Genomic DNA, 17,905 nt, shown 5'->3' with positions numbered 1-17,905 from the left:
TATTCATGTCACCTTGAATGAATAATTTTTTTACATCATCAATTGATATGTTGTGAATCATTCTACTTGTTCTTTTTTTTTTTTATAATCTTCATTTGGTGAGGATTTTCCAATAACACTTTCAATCTCTTTTTTTTATTTATTTATACTTTTAGATTATCTATTGAAATGCACGCCCAAGCCTAATTAGAACTTCAATTGAGGACGGCGAAAATATTTGGTTAATATTTACATAAATGTGATGATAAATTTAAAAATTAAGATACATATATGTTACTACAAACACATACTTCTCTATTCAACAAGCCTATAAAGTACTTGGAAGTAATAGCCTAATGGTGTTGGCATTACCTCCGATCTTAGAGATCGTGGGATCGAGTTTCACCCCTTACAATGAGGGATCCTCAATTTCCACCTCTCCTTACAAGAGACTTTATTTATCTTACCTTTAAAAGAAATGATAACTAACGATTAGTCCATTAAGGGGAAAGCTTTTCCAATAATAAGATTCTGTCACTGTAAAATCACTAGTTTATCTTATCATTTCAGGCGATGAATAGAAGTTTAGGCTTTTTATTTCCTTTTCCTCTGTAATTTACAGAAAGTAAAAGAAATTTGTCCAATAGAATAAAAAAGAGAAGGAATAAATGATATGGGTGATTGTTGTATAATTGTGTGTCAAACTTTTGGTAGGCCAAAAAGGGCGTGTGGCGTGTCAACTTGTTTGCCTCACCCTATCTCACTCTTACTCTATCTAACTACCTATTGCCACTATACTACTACACAACTTCTCCTTCAATAATCAACAACAAAAGTATGGCAACAATGCTGAATTCTTTTGCTGCATTGCCGTTAAAATGTAGAAGTAGTGTTGTCAATTCTCAATTTCCTTCATTGTTGCCTGCTACTTTTACTCATTGTTGTTCAACTTCACTGTCAAAGTTGTCAACACAATGTAAGCCTCAAATTTCATTAACTGCTACTAGTACATCAAAAAACAACATTTTATGCTGTGTTGTTGAAAGGAGCAATAGGGAGGATATTATAGTTAATAAAGATGATTATAATTATGAATCTGATGAATTGGATTTGGAAAGAGAAACTGTGCTGTATTCCTTCAACCCTCTTCCATTCATGTTATTGGCTGCTCTTCCTGGAGGTACCCACTACCCACTTGCTATATTTCTATTTCATCCTTCATTTTATTTTTTAGAATTTATAGTACTCCATATCATTTTTTTTTTGTTTTACTCATGAATATTATTATGAATGCAACTTTGCAAGCACTAGTAGGTTTATTATCCTATGATAAATAGTCTTGTATTAGATTATTAGATTTAGCTTGACATTGTTTCGTATGCATTTGATCCGTATAATATTGAACAAACTGATTCGCAAAACTTGAAAGTCCTTAAAGCGGATATTTTATATAAAAAAATTGTTCTCAAAAAGTTATTTCGATTTACACTTGACCCGGTACAAATTCAACTATCCAATAAAAGTAGCTTAAAAAATGCATATAAAATAAACTAACTCAACCTGGCCAAAAGCTAACAAAAAGTTAAGAGTACATATCTTGAAATCCTACTATACATTGATACTACATAACACTTCAAATCCGAAAATTACGATTAATCAACCCCAATATAATTCCACCAACAAATTTGCTACCTCATGATTATTAACCAACACTAGTTATAGTTGATGTCCTAATTGAATTGTTAAAAAAAACAAAGAAAAAAAAAGTTTCACAATTTTCATCATAATTCGATTTTTTTTGACAATCATAATTCGATTTTATGCCATATGTGTTTGTGCTACTTGTACTAAAAATTTAAAACTCACAACATGTTCCGCTAGGATCGAATCTCATCTACATTACTGCGCTTAGTCGCTCATTTACATCAAAAAGGATTGAAATGAAGACAACTACTCTGTTAAGAAATATTGATTGCATTAGACAGTAGTTGTGTAATTTTGTTAATACTAATTCAACAAAGTCATGTTTTGTGAATGGCAGCTGAAACAGTGAGGTCTGTGTTTGGACCATTTGCGGAATTAGTAAAGACATTCAATCTTCCAGGTTGGCTTGTTCATTGGGGTCATCCCGGTAACATGGTAATGTATACTATTGCATTTGTGATTCTACCTTATAATAGTAATTGATTGTGGAAATTATTCATTTTTTCCATGTCATGTAGTTGAAGATTACTTTACTTGTATGCATATAGGCTGTTGTGCTTTTCGCTATGGGTGGATATGGTACTTATCTGGGCTTCCGCATACGCTTCTCAGATGATGAGGTATGTCTTTCACTTCCACCATTTTAGTTTAGGATCAATTGTTACTGTTGTTTTCGGCATAAAACAACTGAATTCAAATGAACTGAGGTAGTATTTGGCAACTAGTATTTCATTTTAATTACTAGAATTCGAATCTTGAAATTGAAATACCAAAATTTAATTGCAAATCTAGTGTTTGGCAAAATCTATTAATTTGAATTCCAGATTTTAAAAGAGAATGAAGCAATTATCATTGGAAGATTTTCATCTTATTTGAAGGTTCAAGGATGCCATGATAATGGAGGAGAGAATTTGCCGCAATAAAGAGGGAAAGGTGAACCTTGAGAGTCTGAATTTCTAAATCAGTTTTTTAGGATGGATTTGAAATTCCAATTTTTTGGGCTTTTTGATTTGCTCTTGGAATTCTGCGAAATCCAAATCCAAATTGTTTGGATTCTCAAACAGGCTATTTGGCCAAATACAGAATTACAAATGAAATGACCAAATCCAAACAGGTCACGGAATTGAATTGAATTGAATTGAACTAAACTGATTGTAACTGAACGGAACTAAATTGAACTGAACTTATGGCAACTGAACTGAATTAAATTATAACTAAAAGTAATGATAACAAATAAATTAGGAACTGAATTGAACTGATTGCAACTAAACTGAAAAGAATTGAACTGAACTAAAAATAAGCTTGGGGAGAACATGCCCTAACATTTCGGCCAAGAGTGTTATTGCTTCATACTTTCTAGATACAAGACGTGCGCTTTTATGATGTAGAACATTTTGGGGTGGACCCGTGGAACGAGTTCACAACAATTTATTGTGCACCCAAACTGACTTTATGACACAAAAACTTACTATTGGAAAAAAAAAACTGACTATATCATACAAAAATTGACTTAACAAAAGGTGATTATATCATACAAAAATTGATTATACAAAAGGTGATTATATCATACAAAAATTGATTATACAAAAGGTGATTATATCATACCACGGGCAGCTCAAAGGTGAGTGGCCCTGTGCGAGGGCAGCCCAAAGGTAATTCATCTTACCACGTGTCCCCGAAAGGGGGCCCAAAAAAAAATGACATATCAGAATTTTTTTTTTTTTATATCTCCAATCATATTAACATCACTTCTTGTAAATGACAAGATGTAATGTAAATTCAGGAAGAGAAGGCTAAAGCCAAAGACTTGCACCCAAAACTGTTGGGAGGAATGTTTTTCTTCTTTGGTCTTGGGGCAACTGGAGGCATCATATCGTTGCTCACCTCTGATCGACCTATCCTCGAGAGGTTTATTCATCGCCCTCCTTGCTATCTTTCGATAATCAACATATGCATTTACAACCTCTTCGGTTAGAGATCGAAAATGATTCAACATGTTAACTAACTAGTTCAATGTTTGGTTGCAGCCCTCATGCTGTCACCGGTTTGATAGGCCTAGCTCTTCTAACCTTACAAACTGTCTTACCATCATTATTTGAGGTTAGTATTTGGCTATATGCTTTTAGTTTTCAGAAGATATTGTTCTATGTGATTTATTGACATTTTGTAGACAACAAGCTATAACTGATATGCTTTCAGTTGGGTACTAACCTATCATATATCTTTCGAAATCTGGTTTTTGTTAACAGTTCGTCAAAATGTTAAATGTTAGTGCTATTTGCTACTACAAGACGACCCCATTGCATACATGCATTTAATCACAAGAATATCTTTGTTTGTGAGTCACATGCATTTGTGTGTCAATTAAATTTATTCATTTTTTCTTATCTCCGAGTGCTTTTGAATTACCTTTGTTTTTATATTAACAAATGTACAACTTCGATCAGGGAAATCCTGGGCTAAGGAATGTTCATGGCATCTTAGGCAGTGGGATCATGACACTCTTTGTTGTCCATGCTGCCTTAGGACTCCAACTGGGCTTGAGCTACTAAAGAGATACAACCGACAAATATCCCATTCTATCTTTCACTCAATTCTTAGGTGTCCATATTGTCACTCCGGAACTATATATGTTACTCGAACAAAATTACTGAGTATCGGGTATGAATACGCATCCGAAATTTCACTCAACATTTTGGACAATGATCCTGTTCTAAAAGTAGATACAAATTTGAGAAGATGACCATTACGAAGTTTAGTTTATTATCCTCTCTTTACATTTGCAAATCTATATAAACGTATATGTTATCTGGTGGATAGAGATTCTGCAACTTTTAGCTAGAAAAATTCAGCTAAAAGAAGAGCCCTAAGAGAAACCATTTTCGTGCATAGTGCAATATTTCGAGTTTTCTAAGGCCACGCCACATTGACCTGCCTCCAAGATCATCGAGGCAGTGAGGAAAGCCTACAGAGTGACTAAAACAAAGGTAAACTTCTACACTAAACAGTCTTATACCATAAATTACTAGAAATGTAACTGTGTGCACTTAGGTTGGTATCCAAATGAATGGGTAATTTATGTTCAGCTTTCAGCTCAACTAAAACCACCCATGCAGAAAATATGTAGAATTTCATATACTTAAATTAGTATGAAGGCAAGTTTCTCCACTAAATGGCATCCTAATAACTGAATAATAATTATAATCACAACCAGTCTGATTCTCATCACGACATCATCAAATGCTACTTCTGGCTTCCCAAAAAAATTTAAATTTCATAAATATATAAGCTATTGCTATACTCCCCCTTGCTTTCCCACATTCTTTTTGCTCCTTCGCCTTTTTCTTTCCCCTCCTACTTTGATCGCTTTTTCGTCTTTTGTTTTTCTTTTTGTTTTTGGGTCTTTTTAGCCCCCTATCCTTGTCTGGCAAGGGGGTCGTAAGTCTGCATTGCATTCAGGTTCTCTCAACAGTGATTCCAACACCAAAATCGTTGTAGCTTGAAGATGACAAGAACCTGATTTTGGCCTCTTGAGTTTGAATTTTGCCAGCAATATAACAATGGAATAATACTGAACCCGAGGAATATCATATCTTAACTCTAATTGGTTCCGGAAAATGCACCTGGATGAAACTTCTTCATAAGTGCTTCAGTTGCCAGCTGCACTTTCCCTTGGTCCTAAAGTTTACGGAAAAACATGTTAATGGGAAATAAGTTCAGTTTACTGCTTTCTCAGTAGTCCTAAAATGACAAAGAACTATTTTGTATGTATATACCTTCCCTAACAAAGTAATCACAAGAGGCCCACTCCTGGATTTCCGATAGCACCCTATTATTCAATACGAAGAATCACATGGTCATCAAGCAGTAAAAAAAGAAACTGTTCCCAACATTGTTCAACTGAGTCTTACCAATATACAGATCAGGAAAGTCAAGACGCAGTGCAGACAATGGCTGAGCAACTTCCACCTGCATTAGTATCATGCAAATGTATAAGGCTACAAGGTTCACACTACTTCAGGTTTTAAAAATGCAGAAACCTGGTGTTACCGAACACATAAAACAGGAAATCATCGACATCTATGACTCAGGATATGTCTCTACAACTTATTTTTGAGTATGTTCAGAAAAGTTATGTAAAGTCCAAGAAATTTATAAAAAATTAATAGAAGTTCAAAATTATAAAAGGTCCAGAAATGTAAAGAGAAAAGAAAAGTTCAGAAAAATTAAGAAATGTTCTAGAAAAATTAATACAAGTTCAGGGAAAATAAGTTGAAGCGAACATACTTTTATTCTTTAGAAGTCTTTGACTTGTGGAAGTCTTTTCAAACATAAATTCAAGTAATCATATAAAAAACAAGTCCATGAAGGTTATTTTGAGACTACATTATTCTAACAAAGCATGTATTTCCCTGATTCTAAGAGATGGGAATTTTAATACGTACATCTGAAAGAATAGTTGTCAGATACTTAGAAGAAAAAGGTTTTGTCAATGTTAAAAGCCCACTAGAAGCTGTAAGCTCAATCAAGCAATTCCATTCTTTGTCCAGCTCCAGTGGATTTGTTGCCATAAGTACGATCACATTCTGGCACTTCATCTGCAAAAGAAAACCACTAACAGCTGAAATAACATCACATAAAACATCATCACAACAGGTCGCTCGAGTTGGCGCTGGTTTGGGTTAATTCAATCAGGTCATGTTTTTATGTACATTCAGTTTTGTTCACCTTATTCTGGTTCAAATCATATTCAGGTCTGTTATCATTAATCAATAACCTACTATGATAATTCAATGAATACTCATCATTATCATTTCAGTCCAGTTTTGTTTTGATCAGGTCAAGCTTGAGAACCAAATTAAGCTACCTTCTTTCATTCATATTTCAGGTTTATGTCAAGTAATTTGGATAGTATACTTTGGCAGAGATCAAACTTAACATGCCTAGGTTTGGATATAAAAGAGTGCAACTATAGCTGAAATGAACAGCGAGAAATTTGACGCAGAATTTAAATCATAAGCTGCGTCCAGAGATCCAAGTTTATATCTGCTTGAGATGCCCTAACACTTCTTTTCCCTAAAAAGTCCTAATTGACAACAAACAAAACCTAAGAAATTACAAAAATTTACAAGATCGTTCATGGTAGGGAAAGGCAAGATTGAAAATAGTTTCAAAAGATATGGGATTTGAAAATGCAATCAAGTGTGTGTCGTGTTAGATCACACATGATGTGAGACTGCAGCAACGAAGCAGCCTAGGCAAATTTGAAGACAAGACACATTTGCCAAGAATTTTTCATCAAAACATGGAATAAACACAGCAATACTAACTTAGAATAACACAGCAATTTTTTTTTGTCACATACCAATGGCACAGGCAGGTTTTCATGATGCAACAGCTCGGTGATACCTTCTGGTAGTTGAGCCATCTGAAAATGTATACAATTATGCATGTGAGACAATGGCAAAACACATATAAAGGACTTATCTTTTGCTCCAATGAACACAAAATCCAATTTTATGAAGAACAGATCAAAAGACTGTTTATTAATGGACAATTCAGCCAAACTTTGACCTGATGTTATTCATCAAAACGTAATACTTGGGGTCACATCCTTGGCGCCTTAATAGATTGTCGTCATCAATGTATCATGTCATATAGAGTTTATTCATTCAACACCATCTCAACTTTTACCCTTAACAAGCAAAATAATTGCCTAGAAAAAAAGGATGACCCTGATCCTTTGCGTTCCTAATTAAGAGTAGGAATGTAGGATTGGCCCCACCAAGTCAACCCATCTTCTGGATCAATCTCATTGAACCGTCCTACCCCCCCCCCCCCCCAAAGATCTGAACTTAAGAGTCGTAAAAGAAAAAAGCAGAGAAAGACCTACAGAAAAATCCTGTTTAGTATCCATTCATGAGCCATGATCCACATGATTGATACCTAACTTCATATTCTTCAAACCCCTATCAGTTTTCTTATCCCTAAAGTTAGTCTAGGAACAGGCCTTGGTTCTTTTCTCATTGGGTCAAACAAATTGAGTCCCAACTTATTTAGAACATCTTTTTGCACATCCATAAAGCCTCTATGCCTCCGACAGAGGCCAACCATAGTGCCATACTGGTACTACTTTGAGAAAGAAAGAAGACAAGCAAAGACGGACAGCAGGAACAATATTAGTTGCTTTCTGTCCGAAAATGCCTTAGCTAGTCAACCCATCAAAGTGCATAAACCTGCTAATAGTAAGAAAGAACTTCGCAGGAATTATACTTATCTGAATTCTAATTTTCTCTGTAACGGTATGATGAACTGTCAGGACCAATGGCTCTATGTTATTTTTCTTGATTTTTTTTCCCATTCAAGATTCATAGCGATTCACAAAGACTAATGAACTGAAAAGGTTTCAATCTCAGTCATTCAATACCAATTTACGAACTCCACGAGAATATCACAGTTGAGCTAGTTCATGACTAACATCTATTAAACCAATGACACCCTGCAATTTATCTGCATATGACAATGATATATTCCATAAAAAGAGACATAATCTGTATCTTGGCCCTTAGGTGCTCTCCAAGAGTGAAGGCTATCAGGCTCCCATTTTTCTAAGACACCAGACCTTCAGCTAAATCATGTCCTTGGGTGAAAATTTAAATCCAGTAATTAGATCTGACCCCATTACACAGCTTTACTATAATTATTAGATAGTAGTTCTAACCAGTTGACAATCCTTTCAAAGTGAATTCATAAATATCTACGTCTCTCTGTGTGTGTGTAAATATGTGCATATGTCTGCGAGTGTATATGTATGTGTGAGTGGGGACAGGTACACATGAGTGTAACTGTGTAGGTATTTAATGAGAGAGAGAGAGTTCTTAGACATCAACCTCATTCCTGTCACCAGTATGCTGATAGCCCACAATGTTTGTTAGGTATTCTTCAAACTCTTCATCAGGTGCCTAAATGAAAAATGGTCAAAACTTGATAAGAAAGTTACAAATAAACAAGAGAAATACTCAAGTTAACACAACACACCAGGCGGACACCAAATGCTTTTGCGATGCCGGCAAGAGTAGCATCTGAATGCAATGGACCAATCCCACCATAGATAAATACCTGTAAGAAAATTTTAAGTTCCTTAAGTATGCAATACAAAGCTCACAAAATAGAAGCCTCAATCCACATCCAAGGGTGATACTCCAAGCCAACACTAGAATACTTCACCATGTCATTTGTAGACTTTTGTCGTTCAACACTTTCAGCAACAGCATCTATCTGCATTTCAAATTAAAGAAGAAAAAAGGAAAAAACCAGTGAGCAAAAGAACACACAAAAAGATAAGGAAAAGGAGAAGGCAGATTGACATTTTTATAAAAAGGAAAACAAGAAAGGCTAATGTCAGCAGCCATTGCTTGTAAGGTGTAATCTGCATTAAAAGTGACTAGCATCTATCCACCATCAACAGGTCAGATTACAGAAAAGCCACCATATCATATGTTTCTTAGTACACAGAACTTGATAACTGTGATCATCGTTAGCAAGGTTTGACCACAAAGGTCAAAGTTTATATACTCCCTACATTCGGAAATGACCTTTTATACTAAAAAGTCAAAGGTCAAAGTTTACATATTTCCATCAAGAGTAAATTTATCTTGATCCAAAACATGCAATTATACCTATTCTCTTTTTCTTTTCTTTTCATTCTCTCTAACCTCTATCTGGAATTGGACCATTCTGATTTCCTACCTCCCTCCTTGGGATTGTTCTTGTTCTCATATAGTCCACTGTCTTAATGTAACATGTACAGCCACACATTCCTCTCTTCCCACCAACACCTAACCCCACTACTTCCCAAGCACAAAACAAACAACCTACGCCTACCACACAACTACACCGCTCTCCTCCTTTCTCTTTACCTGCAATATTTCAATCACCATCTTCACCAATATATCATCTGCAAAATCAAGGCCCATCACCAAAAAGGGGAAAGAAAGTACAAATGGATTTTTTTCTCAACATTGACCACAAAGGTCAGCCTAGATCTTCAGCATTGGTGATCAAGTCATTAATTGGTAGTCCAACCTGACCAACAAGGTCAAATTCAGGATTTGTGCACAAAGAAACGGATTCGACCGAAGGATGAAACATATGACATTACAGTGAGTCGGTGACAGGCGCAAAGGAAGATGACGGTGGTGCAAAAGGGGGCAACAATTATACAGGCGGTGATGTCAGAAACAGTGGCAAAGCATGGTGACATACCAGCAAAGATGGAAGATGGCTACCTTCTGAGTGATGTCGATAGGCACGAGGGAAAAGTGATGGGGATGCAAGGTTATTCGGTGTCGGGTGGGTACAGAGCGAATGGTTGAGGGATTGAAAAGGTGATCCATTAGGCATTTGAAACTCTATTAGTGTCACCAAACAAAACAGTGTATGGGAGGGTTTTGATTAATTGCCTCTTCTTTCACTTAAAAAAAATTGGGTCGTTAATCGTTTCTATAAATGATGTCCATATAAAAGCCTTAAGCTTCATCCTAGCCTTCACTTTAAGAAATTTGGAATTCTATAGGTACCTCTACAGAACTCAAAAGAGAAGATCTACCAGAATGAATCTAGAATATATAAAATTAAAATAAAGCTCAACAAAAAGAAAGTCATTCAAACTGTCTATCCTGCAGAGTGTAGATTTCTTCTAAACTAAGACTTTTAGAAACAAATTTCTCTCCCCCAAAAAGAAGAATCATCCATCCAAGCATAAAATGTGACATAGGGGAGTGGTGTAAAGTGAACAAATGACAACGCTATGAAAGAGAGAGAGAGAGAGACTGAATACTCCAACAATAGATACCCTCTGCAACATAAATTGGATTGTGTTACTACTTCCTAACCAAGACTTCACCAAAAGAAAGAAAAAAGAAGATAATCCTCAAACAAACTTCTAAGAGATTTAGGTTCTTTTGGACTTGACTAAACTGAATTTGTCTTAACTGAACTGAATTTGTCTAACTGAATTGAATGAAAAGTGTGAGAGGAAACTAACTGAACTGTATTTTCTTGAACTAAACTGAACTGAATTTGCCTGAACTGAACTGAACTGAATTTTCATTAATTCCGTCCAAAAGAACAGAGCCTAAATAAGAAATCCTACCACTAACCACAGCTATTAAAATCAAAATCACTCTTGAAAATTGGACCAGGTTCTGGAGAAAACCTCCATAACCACTTCTTCACTGGAAAGATATTCTTGGATGCAACACTACCAAAATCAAGATCTCTGTTTGTTCCACCAACACTGACCAGCACATTTAAAGGGGAAACTATAAAAGCTAATTCATGAAAAAGAACCTAAAAGGGAGGCACCATCCCCCCCCCCCCCAACCCTCCACCTTGGGGCTAAAACAAGCACTACTCCACCTGCCGGACCTCTAAATACCTTCTCAATCAATAGACACCTAATGAAAGAATCTCAGCATTATCAGGATTTCCAGTATCAAAAACGAGTGACCAGTTACTTACATCACTTCGGAGGACATCAAATTGTGTGACTTGCCAACCAATGGAATGGAGTCTTCTGCATAACGATGGCCCCACAAGATCCTCAACAGTACCAAGCCTGCACTATCATATCATATGACATCAGAATCTCAAATATATAAACTGATGACCTACAATAATAGTTAAAAAATTATCCGAAAATATTATTGACAAGCAAGCCACTAATAACATGAATACACACTTCATTGAGTTATATGTTAACTAATTTGCTGCTTGCCTGCTCCTCATGTCTGATCACACCCTCATAGTTATGCACACAGATAAGTAGTCATTAGCCAAAACACAAAATAGAAGTATTTGACCATGTTGCAAGGTTATGCATTACAAAAAAAATTAAGATACATCCAACAAATTCACAAGCACTATATTAAAAATTAAAAATCTAGTCTATCATAGTAATACTTCTCAAGTTGACCTTACACCTAAAGTGCATACAAAATTTTTTGTTTAGGATGCCATCTCATCTGCAATCAAAAAATATCCGATCAACCCGGTTCAAATAAATACGAGACATCCCATAACAGATGACGTGACAAGTGAAGCGGGTGATGGACTAGGTAGGATGCGGCTGACACTCAATCTGTTCAACTTCAACCCCCTGACCCACATCCAACACCTGTTTATCACCCATCTGTTTCATTAAAAAAAATTATTTATAATATGGAACTCAATTTTAGAGGTTTGGGATGCACAAGTATAAATCAACCAAACAGAAGACCCATAGTCAACCAAGCTTTATTCTAGTGAATGAAAATAAGGCTATCCCAAATAAAAGGTAATTCATTCATATAGACATAATAAGGAATAGAGATAACCCTGAAATCAAAAAGAATCTTAAAAAGGATGATATACAAATCAACGGCAAAACATTGGAATTTAACGAAGATAATTTCTGCACAAAAGAGCAACGTTAAGAAGCCAAAAATGAGCAAGATGCAGATGTAATGCTAAGCATGTAAATCAGGATATTAAGAATGCAAGTCAAATGAATCATCAGCACCTATAATCAGATAACGTTAAACAAGGGACTCACAGAATCTCATCCCCGACACCAATAACAGAAGCTGTCGGAATACAAGTTTGTAGTGATTCCACGTTGCTTGCTCCATTGCTCAGAGAAATACTACTGTCAGCTCCATAAGTAGATTTCCTTGCTCTCCCGGCTCTTTCTGATCTTCCATCTGCAAGCATGTACGCTGGCCTATACTCTACTTTACCGCTGGAGGGATTGCTAACAGACAGCAGCTTATTTGGAACTGTATCATATATACTTCCGACTGAAGTATATCTGCCAAAGGAAAAAGAAAGGGCAGAGAATTACAAATAATGTTGTGTTTGCCGAATCTCATACTGGATACAGCATAGACATAGCTAAATAAAGCAAGATTTACTACAATATAAATCCAACAATAGATATTTGATAAACAACATCAACTTAACTGCATAAAGCTCACTACAGGATGGAAATATTACCCTTGATCATAGAGGCTGCAGTAAGGTACCTTGGAATTCAATAGGAAAGCCCACACATCTCTGTGAAAAGATGAACGCAAACATAAGAATTCAAGAACTCTAATGAAGCATAAATGACATTGCAACCACGCCAATAAAATATTCCTCTTGAATGAAAGCAAGATATCAGCAGTTGAAAATGTATTCTCAATAAGTTCCACAGATCACAGATGATACAAGAAACATTCTTCTGATATGGAGAGCACAAAGTACTGACAGTAGAATATGACCACAAACCTATAAGACCAATCTAGGATGGGGTTCACTCTCATAAATGGTGGCCATCCAGGAGAACTAGGTGAGAACTGCTCTTGGCCTACCTGCAACATGGTAAAGCGTGATAAAGCATCAATCTCCCATCTTTAAATATGTAATTAAAAGGTCATTCACAGAAGGGCCTCTGTCATGTCATACCGCTGTAGGATCACCTATACGGACACCTAGAAAAATGGCTCTGATAGGCTTAGTCTTCAGCAAACCCTCCAGTCCAGATTTAAAATCCTGGCGAATGATGTCTAATTGCAAATTATAGCTGCGCAACACGTCGGCAAACTAATAAGAGTTTACACAAATATAATATCCTTTAGACATATTCTTATCAGCTCAAAGATATTAAAGTTGTAATGATAGAGGCACAAGAGAATTGTAGTTCAAGAATAAGAATTTAGGCTCAAAACAACTAAGTAAATAGAACTCCCTTACGTAGTAGCTGTTTCATAAGTGAACGAATTTATTTCAGGAAAAGCACTAGGGCTCTCAAAATATATTGTCCTAATTGCAAATTTGCAGTGATCATGTGCAGGATCTTCATCATGCTTTGCTTGCTTCTGTTGGTGCAGATAGTGCCCAGCTCTTAGTAGATGCAACAAAACCTGCAATAAAATGAATATACAGCCTCAACGAAAAAGAAAAGTTGCAAAACATGGATCTCTAAATTATGATAACCTACAGTTGAATCTTTCCCTCCATTGAAGCTGAAAGCTACCTCTTCAATGCTGCCATAGATAAGAGTTAAGTAAACATTTGAAACAATTAGACAGAAGTTGGATGATATGTAAGCACAAGCAAGACAAAAACAAATAAATTTGAGCAAGCATAACTAAGAAAATCGCAGTTTGAAGAGTGAGTGCATCCCAAAAGAAACGTAAGATAATGCAACAATCTACTAGTAAATTTTTCTTCTATTCCTTTTATTTTTTTACTTTCGTTCTTTTTCTTGTTGTGCAAGTAACAAAATTGTATGTTTCCGTTGTCCAACTTATAATGAGCTCTCTTCTTTCATAAAGATAAATAATGTACCTAGAAGTTTATGCTTAATACTAACAAGGAAACAATAGTAATACTTCAAGGAGACATATAACATAGATTAATAAATTAAAACAATTGCACATATAGATTTATGAAGACAATGATGAGCATAAAAAACAATTCTAAAAGATACAAAATTTTAGAAGCCGGGTTCCCATTCCATCATAGAAGACTACAACCTAGCACCACGTTAGAACTTGTTATTAATATAATCTGCACTATAAGTAGAGTCTTCCAGCATTAGGGACACAAGGAACCCTCTAAAGAAGGTGGCTGCCTGAATGGCTTGCCAGTCCCATTAAGGATCCATTGTCCTATTTTATGTCTTATCTTGTGTCCCAAACTCCCAACCCCTTCTCTTTTTCACACATCACCAATATTTGTTAATGTGTCTGAAAGAGAACGGGTTGAGAGACAAGATGGGACACAAAATGGGACATGAGATCTCAATTGTGCCTAGTCTTATTCCATATTTAGATGTTTACTTTTGTACTCACACCTTTTCTTGTTCTTGGTTTTCTAGCAATATATTCTAGCACTTTACCACAATAAACAAAAGAAAAGCAATAGCAGGTAACATCAAAGAGGCTGTTATTCCTTTATCCCCCATTGTAAACCCTATTGGACTTTACAAGGTCAAAATTCAAATTTTTTGACCATCATTCTTATAGATATATAAGAAAAAACATTATTATGATGAATATTATTATATCTCCCTTTGTGTATTTTGAATTATCAACTCTCCATAATTTTTACATTTATATAATTGCAATTATTAATGATTAAGGATGTCTCTTGGTGCCTATGAATAATCAAATAGGGGTTATATTTTGAGGCGCACAAAGTAAAACGCTTCTCTCATGCAAGATGCTATATTAGTTATTTGCACCACATTGAGACTAGGGAAGGAATGTACCGGAAAATCCCACCTTGCGAAAGATTTTAGTAGAGAGTAGAGACTATGCACCGTTTCTCTAGACATAGAAGAGAAGCAACATAAAATATAAATCGTATTCACTTGCTAAGGTGAGCTCATGCAATATAAAGGACGAAGGGAAACATCTTTTGATAACGGCCAAAGCAAAGCTTTGCCGTACATAGAGTTTTGCCGTTATTGACATTACATAAACATCAATATAAGTGTAGTACTTATATAAGGAAATTTATGCAAGATTAATAAATAATAGTAAAAAGCCATAATTCTGGAAAACTTGCATAATTAAGCAATTTTTGAACTTAAAATTGATTTGTGCCTTTTATACAGGCATACATTGGATAAGAAATAGATTCTTTTATAATTACAAAAGAAAATTGATCGTTTTGCAAAAGTACACCTTGGTTTAAAAGTTTTTGGATTTCCTGTCGATCATAAGCTATTTATTATACCATTTTCAAAATCTTCTGAAAATTCTTTAAAAAAAAATCAGCTCTTGAGATTAACAGCTGAATTTTGTGATACTGGTCTGGTCACCCTTCTTTTATTAACTCCATAATTCTACCCTTTACTTCTTTCTGTCTCCTTTCCTTATAATGCTCCAACTTTCCTATCCCACAAGGCTACTTGTGGGCTCTACTCTAGGTCAATATGTCATCTAGGAGAGACAATTAGCTTTCTGCATAGTCAATTGATAATTCACATATTAGGTCATATTAATAACACAAGTGGATTACAATCCTAACTTACCAAAATTCACAATATTGGATCTGTTTTAATGTTGCAGGAAGTTATACTATATTTGATACCCGTCTCAAAGAAGGCATGAACAAGCAAAGAAAGTTTTGATGCTGCAGTTACAACCTTTGGAAAAAATATCCTGTAATCATATGGTAGGCTCCAGATAGAGATTAATTGAGAAGATTACAGCTCAATAATTTTGCTGATTCTAATTTGAAGAAACATTATATGTCAACTCAAACAACCAAATTTCAGAAATCAAAACGCAAAATCAAGGATATGCATTAAGTCATTTTCTCTTGGCAGCAGTGATACATGTAATAACACAACCTATTCAAGATGAGATACACTCACACAAGGGTGTATGTTGTTTGCAGATGATTGTATTGGTGGATGATACTAGAGATGGTGTTCATGCTAAATTGAAATGATACATTGAATGTGATTTTAGTAATGAGCGGAAGTGAGCTGGGGTTACAGTAACACTGGATAGAGGCTCTGACATTGTTGTTGTTCTAAAATGTAAAATCTTATCTACATGAAGTGCAATTCCTTTCAACTAAACTCCAATTGCATCTATTTCTCTAACAACAAACTACTAAATGAGAGTTTCAGGATCCCAATAAGACAATGGCATGAACTAGGACAATCTTCTGATCAATGCAAGATAAGACAACGATGGCCTCATGGAAAATGTCCCAATCCGCACGAAATTAGCTCATCCATGCTTCCTGAGGGTTTTTGTTGCCATATACATAGCAAACTTATTCATCTGGTACCAATCACTAGTTTTTCATGTACCACCATTATGACCAATTCAACATTCATAAAATTCATCTGGCAGAAAAGCTATTCGTGCAACTTGGGAACTCAAGACTCCTCAAAAAAAAACCAATTACATATCCGAAAAATATCAGACCACATTAAAGCAAATCTTGGCAATACTATGAACTTGATAAATTCAATTCATTTCACACAATTGACATCCATCCTACATCAACATTATCCACACTACCAAATAATCAATCATGTAAATAAAAAAAAAAGCACACAAGTTCATAAAATCAGAAAAGATAAAAAGAAAAACCATACATAAAACACAGATGAAAGAATCATACTTGTAAAGAGCAAGAGCTCTCTGAATGACATAAACAGCAGTGTTGTACTTAGTTTTCAGCCTTCGATCATTGCAATCTCCAATTGCTTTGTCGATCTCCATTTCAATCACTGCAAAAAAAAGGTGAAAACTTTAGATCAAAAACAATAGAAATAGCAAATGGGTTGACTATTTGATTGAAATTTAGAGGGTTTGATAAACTTACAAAAGACAGCAGATTTAAGCAGAGAGAAAAGTAAAGTAAGAGTTTTTATTGGTTAGAAGATTTCCCAGAAAAATTTGGTTAAATTGAAATTGGGTGTGCGGACAAAATGAGCATGGAAGATATGTCATTCAGAATCCACTGGTACTGCTGCTTTATCTTCGGAATGCATTTGGATTTGGGGACTCACTTTGGCCGTTTTCTCTCATTTTCTTCTTCTTGCTGCTAATCTCTTTTTTGTCCTTTCTTTTTCTCTCTTTCTTTTTTTTTTTTTACCAACTTTTTATGTAAGTCAACTTAACTAAACTAGTTTTTATGTAAGCTAGTTATTGGATCAGGAAGATGTCCCACATTATTTATAAGGCAAAAAGATATATTGTTTGGAATTGACAATTAGATTCTAGTCACGATTAAAAGTCGTAATTTGATGATTGGATTTGTACATTGAGAATTTGAGAGTTCGAGACTTCTTGTAATTATGTCCATCTTAATCTTATGAGTGATATCTAGAAGGGTTTCCAAGAAAATGCACCATGTAAACATTTGAGAAGGAGGAATGCAAAGTGTGGTGATGTCCTGGGTTTTAACTTTCCTAATTGTGTTGACATAAAAAATGAATAAGGCAGTTTATTCATATTGTAATGCATAAAGAACATCTGAACTTAACTCTTGAGTTCTATTAAACTCATAATATCATTTTCTTTTTTCGATAAGAGAAGTAATTAAAGGATAGAGGAGCAATGGACACATCTCTACCTTCAATACTATTGCAGATTGAATTTTTACCATGCATTGACAAGTAGTTGCGACTTCTGAGTAGTTAGCTTTCACTGTATGTGTATATTGC

At 35.1% G+C, this 17,905-nt stretch overlaps 2 protein-coding genes across 3 annotated transcripts; one reads left to right on the top strand and one right to left on the bottom strand.

The window, feature by feature from the left end:
• The first annotated feature begins 688 nt into the window (after positions 1–688).
• On the top strand, positions 689–4,462 carry LOC104898637 (hypothetical protein). The gene is made up of 6 exons (XM_010685730.4): positions 689–1,159; positions 2,021–2,118; positions 2,232–2,303; positions 3,467–3,591; positions 3,711–3,783; positions 4,131–4,462. Exons 1-6 carry the CDS (start codon positions 817–819, stop codon positions 4,233–4,235), a joined length of 816 nt encoding a protein of 271 aa, XP_010684032.1. The 5' UTR covers positions 689–816; the 3' UTR covers positions 4,236–4,462.
• On the bottom strand, positions 4,131–17,395 carry LOC104898636 (uncharacterized). Of its 2 annotated transcripts, none has more exons than XM_048648655.2 (18): positions 17,062–17,395; positions 16,858–16,966; positions 13,706–13,751; positions 13,459–13,628; positions 13,171–13,288; positions 12,994–13,076; positions 12,718–12,777; positions 12,278–12,532; positions 11,206–11,302; positions 8,911–8,961; positions 8,722–8,802; positions 8,574–8,645; positions 7,049–7,111; positions 6,129–6,281; positions 5,595–5,652; positions 5,460–5,512; positions 5,307–5,361; positions 4,131–4,648 (listed from the first exon to the last, which is right to left on the bottom strand). In XM_048648655.2, the coding sequence occupies exons 2-18, from the start codon at positions 16,956–16,958 to the stop codon at positions 4,536–4,538; spliced, it is 1,629 nt and encodes a 542-aa protein (XP_048504612.1). In that variant the 5' UTR covers positions 16,959–16,966; positions 17,062–17,395; the 3' UTR covers positions 4,131–4,535. The 2 variants fall into 2 exon arrangements, with proteins under 2 accessions (XP_048504612.1, XP_010684031.1); XM_010685729.4 differs by lacking the exon at positions 4,131–4,648 and adding an exon at positions 4,736–5,199 and having other exon boundaries at positions 17,062–17,378.
• Between the last annotated feature and the right edge of the window lie 510 nt (positions 17,396–17,905).

This window comes from Beta vulgaris, chromosome 7 (genome assembly GCF_026745355.1).
Source record: "Beta vulgaris subsp. vulgaris cultivar EL10 chromosome 7, EL10.2, whole genome shotgun sequence".
Lineage (NCBI taxonomy): Eukaryota > Viridiplantae > Streptophyta > Magnoliopsida > Caryophyllales > Amaranthaceae > Beta > Beta vulgaris.
The sequence above is the reverse complement of the archived record's forward strand: the minus strand, read 5'-3'. Positions and strand labels throughout refer to the sequence as shown.